General features: G+C 45.0%; 1 protein-coding gene across 1 annotated transcript in view; it reads right to left on the bottom strand.

Moving 5' to 3' along the window:
• Window positions 1–6,243, bottom strand: part of LOC143275806 (thrombospondin-2-like) — a 9,673-nt gene extending 3,430 nt beyond the window's left edge. Inside the window, exons 1-5 of the mRNA XM_076580083.1 lie at window positions 6,185–6,243; window positions 5,598–5,678; window positions 4,650–4,681; window positions 4,014–4,202; window positions 2,934–3,122 (exon numbers count right to left, since the gene is read on the bottom strand). Coding sequence (XP_076436198.1) covers window positions 2,934–3,122; window positions 4,014–4,202; window positions 4,650–4,681; window positions 5,598–5,678; window positions 6,185–6,243 — 550 coding nt within the window. The remainder of the gene's footprint in view (window positions 1–2,933; window positions 3,123–4,013; window positions 4,203–4,649; window positions 4,682–5,597; window positions 5,679–6,184) is intronic.
• Window positions 6,244–7,500: the final 1,257 nt, after the last annotated feature.

Here is a 7,500-nt window from a genome sequence, read left to right on the forward strand (position 1 = left end):
ACAGAGAGACAGAAAGACACAGAACAGAGACAGAAAGACACAGAACAGAGACAGAAAGACACAGAACAGAGACAGAGACAGAAAGATTCAGAACAGAGAGAGACTCAGAACAGAGACAGAAAGACACAGAACAAAACAGAGACAGAAAGACACAGAACAGAGACAGAGACAGAAAGACACAGAACAGAGACAGAAAGACACAGAACAGAGACAGAGAGACACAGAACAGAGACAGAAAGACACAGAACAGAGACAGAAAGACACAGAACAGAGACAGAGAGACACAGAACAGAGACAGAAAGACACAGAACAGAGACAGAAAGACACAGAACAGAGACAGAAAGACACAGAACAGAGACAGAAAGATTCAGAACAGAGAGAGACACAGAACAGAGACAGAGAGACACAGAACAGAGACAGAAAGACACAGAACAGAGACAGAAAGATTCAGAACAGAGAGAGACACAGAACAGAGACAGAAAGACACAGAACAGAGACAGAGAGACACAGAACAGAGAGAGACACAGAACAGAGACAGAGAGACACAGAACAGAGACAGAGAGACACAGAACAGAGAGAGACACAGAACAGAGACAGAAAGACACAGAACAGAGACAGAAAGACACAGAACAGAGACAGAGAGACACAGAGACAGAAAGACACAGAACAGAGACAGAAAGACACAGAACAGAGACAGAGACAGAAAGACACAGAACAGAGACAGAGACAGAAAGACACAGAACAGAGACAGAAAGACACAGAACAGAGACAGAAAGATTCAGAACAGAGAGAGACACAGAACAGAGACAGAGAGACACAGAACAGAGACAGAGACAGAGAGACACAGAACAGAGACAGAAAGACACAGAACAGAGACAGAGTCAGAGAGACACAGAACAGAGACAGAGACAGAGAGACACAGAACAGAGACAGAGAGACACAGAACAGTGACAGAAAGACACAGAACAGAGACAGAGACAGAAAGATTCAGAACAGAGAGAGACACATAACAGAGACAGAGAGACACAGAACAGAGACAGAAAGACACAGAACAGAGACAGAGACAGACACAGAACAGAGACAGAAAGACACAGAGACAGAGACAGAAAGACACAGAGACAGAGACAGAAAGATTCAGAACAGAGAGAGACACACACAGAACAGTGACAGAGAGACACAGAACAGAGACAGAGACAGAAAGACACAGAACAAACAGACACAGAATCAGAGAGGCGCACAGCAAACAAGCAGAGACAGGATGTAACACAGACCATACAAGCAGAGACAGGATGTAACACAGACCATACAAGCAGAGACAGGATGTAACACAGACCGTACAAGCAGAGACAGGGAGAAACACAGACCGTACAAGCAGAGACAGGGAGAAACACAGACCATACAAGCAGAGACAGGATGTAACACAGACCATACAAGCAGAGACAGGATGTAACACAGACCGTACAAGCAGAGACAGGGAGAAACACAGACCATACAAGCAGAGACAGGATGTAACAGAGACCATACAAGCAGAGACAGGATGTAACACAGACCGTACAAGCAGAGACAGGATGTAACACAGACCGTACAAGCAGAGATAGGATGTAATACAGACCGTACAAGCAGAGACAGGATGTAACACAGACCGTACAAGCAGAGACAGGGAGAAACACAGACCATACAAGCAGAGACAGGATGTAACACAGACCGTACAAGCAGAGACAGGGAGAAACACAGACCATACAAGCAGAGACAGGATGTAACACAGACCGTACAAGCAGAGACAGGATGTAACACAGACCGTACAAGCAGAGACAGGGAGAAACACAGACCATACAAGCAGAGACAGGGAGAAACACAGACCATACAAGCAGAGACAGGATGAAACACAGACCATACAAGCAGAGACAGGGAGAAACACAGATCATACAAGCAGAGACAGGATGTAACACAGACCATACAAGCAGAGACAGGATGAAACACAGACCATACAAGCAGAGACAGGGAGAAACACAGACCATACAAGCAGAGACAGGATGTAACACAGACCATACAAGCAGAGACAGGATGTAACACAGACCATACAAGCAGAGACACGATGTAACACAGACCATACAAGCAGAGACAGGGAGAAACACAGACCATACAAGCAGAGACAGGATGTAACACAGACCATACAAGCAGAGACAGGGAGAAACACAGACCATACAAGCAGAGACAGGATGTAACACAGACCATACAAGCAGAGACAGGGAGAAACACAGACCATACAAGCAGAGACAGGATGTAACACAGACCATACAAGCAGAGACAGGATGTAACACAGACCATACAAGCAGAGACACGATGTAACACAGACCGTACAAGTAGAGACAGGGAGAAACAGATTATACAAGCAGAGACAGGGAGAAACACAGACCATACAAGCAGAGACAGGGAGAAACACAGACCATACAAGCAGAGACAGGATGTAACACAGACCATACAAGCAGAGACAGGATGTAACACAGACCGTACAAGCAGAGACAGGATGTAACACAGACCGTACAAGCAGAGACAGGGAGAAACACAGACCATACAAGCAGAGACAGGATGTAACACAGACCGTACAAGCAGAGACAGGATGTAACACAGACCGTACAAGCAGAGACAGGATGTAACACAGACCGTACAGAGACAGGGAGAAACACAGACCATACAAGCAGAGGCAGGGAGAAACACAGACCGTACAAGCAGAGACAGGATGTAACACAGACCATACAAGCAGAGACAGGATGTAACACAGACCGTACAAGCAGAGACAGGATGTAACACAGACCGTACAAGCAGAGACAGGGAGAAACACAGATCATACAAGCAGAGACAGGGAGAAACACAGACCATACAAGGAGAGAAAGAGACACACAACAAACAGAGAGACAGAGACAGAGACTGACCAGGGCAGGGGTTGGTGTTGCAGGGCTGCAGCTGGACCTGGCTGTCGTCCCCAGAACAATTTCTACCCCCGAACTGGGGCTTGGGGTGGGTGCAGGTCCGCTTGAAGACCAGCTCCTGGGACCCCGTGCCGCAAGTCTTGGTGCACTCCCCCACGCTCTCCACAGCAAAGTTGGACCACCCTCCGTCAACTGGCAACACGGCAAGACACTGGGTGGTACAACTTATACACAGTCATGCATGATACAGAGTAGGAAACTAGATATCATAGCTCATACACAGGCGTACACATGGTCCTGAAATAATCAGAGTAAGAAGCTCATCATATCTCATTCACCATGAACAATCTTGGGACTTTGTGTCATACGTACTGAAGTATTTTGACACACTCAGTTAAAAACTGAAAGAAATTTCCCATACTTCTCAAATACAGTACAATGTGCGGAATGATATCTCAAACACGTATGTATGATGTACAGTTACAACGACAGCAGCAACGGACACCAATACTAAAGGAACTTGTTTCTTTGACTGATGTGCTGCTTTCCCCAACAACGTTCATGTATTCCCAATAAAGAAGCGTACTTCCCTTTGAAAAATCTGACAAATCTCTATTGACCGTGACGGTATCACTGAATCAAGAAAACAAGGTGTAAAATCATACCACCACCAAAAAGAACACTAACAACATTAATAGCGACAACGACACCAACGCTATAACAACAACAACACCAACAATATAACTGACAGTGACTCCACTACCAACACCAATAACAATAACGACAACATCAGTGACAACAAGGACATCAACAACAATGATGACAACACTAGCATCATCACCACTACCAACAACAACACCAACAACAACACAATCAAATCCACCACCACTACCACTATCACTACCACCACCAACAACAACGATAACAACCAACACCAACAACACCAACTTCACCACCACCACCACCACTACCACCAACAACAACAATGCCAACTGCCACTACCAACACCAGCACTATCAACACCACTACTAACAACAACACCACCATCACCAGCACCAACAGCAGACAAGTCAGCCGACTCACTGGGGCACTCCTGTGTGTTACACGCCTGTTCCTCTTCCTTCTCCGCCTCTCCGATGCACGGCTTGCCTCCGTTGAAAGGAGCAGGGTCAGTGCAGGTGCGCTGGTAGGTCACGGTCTTTTTGCCACCGCCGCAAGGCAAGCTGCACGCGCCCTCGGACTTTACCGTGTACGCGGACCAACCACCGTTCTCTGAGGAGGAACAGAGCGTGAGGATTGGTACATTGTGTTTTTGGTACTCCGCAAGGTTTTTTTTTTTTTGTATGTGCGAGCTGACGTGATAGGTAGGTGTATGTGTAGAGAATGTGTGTGTGTGTGTGTGTGTGTGTGTGTGTGTGTGTGTGTGTGTGTGTGTGTGTGTGTTCATTTGAACTCCCATATGATACATCCATACATACAAAGAGTACCAGCAATACAAGATCCTGAATGAAAAAACCCCAAAAAAACAAAAAACAAACAAACAAACAACAGCAACAAAACAACAAAAAAATCCACACCCACTCCCAAAAAGCACATACAGACTCGCTACCCCCCCAAAAGAAACAACAAAAAGCAACACACCCCTCCAAAAAAGGAAAGAAAGAAAGAAGAAAAAATATAGAATACAAGTACGTATGAAGAATGGAAGGTTTTTCTTACCGCAGTATTGGTAGCAATCGTATTTCACGTTCCTGTGAAGAAAGGAATTCGTTCGTTTATTTTTCACGAAGAAATAGTAGTAAAAGAAAATTTGCCAGTTAACAAGCAATCATAAAGTAGATCTAAGAAGTAGAGAGATATAAAATGCATTGAATATTCGTTTTACTACTTGTACAAATTCGACAGACAATGATGTGTTTTTAAACATATGGCATCATCGAAAAGTACATGTTGCGAATTATACCAAAATGATCTATGTCACAGAAAGACACAAGCACACGAACAGAACCACAGGCTGAAACACAGACAGAGAGACACACAGATACAGAGACACAAACAGACATTGAGAAAGAGAGAGACAGAAAGTCACAAAGATATGGAGACATGGGCAGAAACAGAGACACAGGCAGACATACATTATAGAGACACAGACACAAAAAGGTACAGTATCAGTATCAGTAGCTCAAGGAGGCGTCACTGCGTTCGGTCAAATCCATATACGCTACACCACATCTGCCAAGCAGATGCCTGACCAGCAGCGTAACCCAACGCGCTTAGTCAGGCCTTGAGGGAAAAAAAATTAACTAAATTAAAAAAAATATATAATAAAATAAAATAGATAATAAATAAATAAATAAAAGATACATGGATACAAATAAACAGGGTCACAAACAGAAACAGACAGACAGACACAGAGGCAGAGAGACAGGCACAAAGAAGCAGAGACCTCAACAGAAAGATTCAGAGATGCAAAGACACGACAAACATAAAATGAAACACGGACATAGACATAAACAAAGACACAGACTCAGAGAGGCACAAAGACACAGGCAGAAAGATACAAATATACAGAGACACAGACAGTCAAACGGACAGACAGACAGACAAGGAGGCCAACACACAGACACACAGACAGCCAGACAGAGGAGTACAGACGTCCGGACTCACCTGTAGTTGGCGCATCGTCCCCAGCCAAAGAGACCACAGCGTGTGTAGTATCTCTCCTTCCGTGTGCACGTTTTGAGACACCTGAAGGGCATTGGTATGACATTGTGTCATGTCTGCATAACGTGGTGTTCTGTCATGTCTATAATTATCATGTGGTGTTCTGTCATGTCTATATCATGTGGTGTTCTGTCATGTCTATATCATGTGGTGTTCTGTCATGTCTACATCACGCGGTGTTCTGTCATGTCTACATCATGTTGTGTTCTGTCAAGTTAGCACCATGTAGCTTTCTATCACATTAGCATCATGTTATATTCTACCATATCAGTCACATTCACATCATATATTCTGCCGTACCAATCACATGAATATTATGTTATATTCTACCATGTCATTCACATGAACAGGATATTGTATTCTACCACATCAGTCACATAATCATCATGTTATATTATACCATATCAGTCATATAAATATCATGTTATGTTCTGCCATACCCAACATGATGATAAATTATTCGCTATAGAAACGACTCACAAAATGATCACGATGACTGATTTCAGACACGATCCTCTACTGCTACTCACTGGGAAGCGGAGGCGGCCGCCACGACCCCCAAGAGAAGAACAGCGACAAGCGACTTCATCCTGACAACAAGCCGTCCGCAGAACGTCTCTCACTGATGAACTCTTCTCGTCACTTGACGGCAACAGACCAAAGGCTGACCAAGGTGTGCGAGGTGCGAGGTGGAGGTCTGGCACAGGTCACAGCGGAGGGAGCTTTTATGTGCCCTGGGGCAGGACACCTGATCCTGGACCCTCCCTCCCTGGGGGTGGTGGAAGAAGGGGGGCAGGTGGTGGTGGTGGTGGTGGTGGGGGGGGGGTGCTGTCGGTACCAGGAGGTGACAGGGATTATGGTGATGAGGTCTTTAGGAGCTGAAGGACCTACTTGATGCACTGTGCGCGCGCTTCTCCTCGCCGTCCCCCTCCCTCCCCCCCAAACCCATCCCCAATCCCTCCACCACCCCGAAAACGTCAACATTGAACAACTCCTTACTTCACTCCTTTACTTGGTCCTACCATCCACCCACCATACCCCTCCCCTCCTCTTGGATCAGATTTCGCTGATTGGATTGGATTGTGTGTGAGTGGGGGAAGAGGGGGGTCTGGAGGGGGGGTGGGGTGGGGGGAGGGAGGGGGGGTCAGTAAGTGGTTGTGGGGGCATCAAGGGAGTTTTAGGTGTGTGTGCGTTTGAGGGATGGGGGCGGGGAGGGTGTAGTGTGAACATTGTTTTTCAACGAACTTGTTGATATCTCCACAGACAACAGTTTATCTCTGTCCATGAATTATTTAGACTCTGAGACGCGCTCTTAGCTGATTTCTATAGAAATCCTGTTTGATGTTCTGAACCTGGTTGGCAGAAAACCGCCCATTTCCATGTAAAATAAAGCAAAGTAAACAACAATTCCGTTTAACTTGTGCAAAGTAGTGACTTTGCAGAGCTGTGACTGAGGGATAGCTTGGAAATAGTATGGAGAAATATATCATGAAAAAAAGTGGAACCAAAAGCATCTGCCAGTAAACACTTTGTTCATTCGTTTATTTACTTATTCTCTGTGTATTTGTGTGTGTTCATTTATGTAGGTTGCATATCAGAATTTTTATTTATCCACGTGTGAGAAATGTGTTCCCAAAATGCGCAAAGCAAAAGCAGCCAGCAAACAATTCATCAAATCATTGATATATTTTAGGCAGGTACGTAGGTAGTTGGTTGGTTTGTTAGCTTTAGTCAGTCAGTTAGTTACTTAGTCAGTCAGTAAGTCAGTCAGTTAGTTAATTAGTCAGTCAGTTAGTCAGTCAGTTAGTTAGTTATCTAGTCAGTCAGTCAGTCAGTCAGTCAGTTA

Source organism: Babylonia areolata, chromosome 31 (genome assembly GCF_041734735.1).
Source record: "Babylonia areolata isolate BAREFJ2019XMU chromosome 31, ASM4173473v1, whole genome shotgun sequence".
Lineage (NCBI taxonomy): Eukaryota > Metazoa > Mollusca > Gastropoda > Neogastropoda > Buccinidae > Babylonia > Babylonia areolata.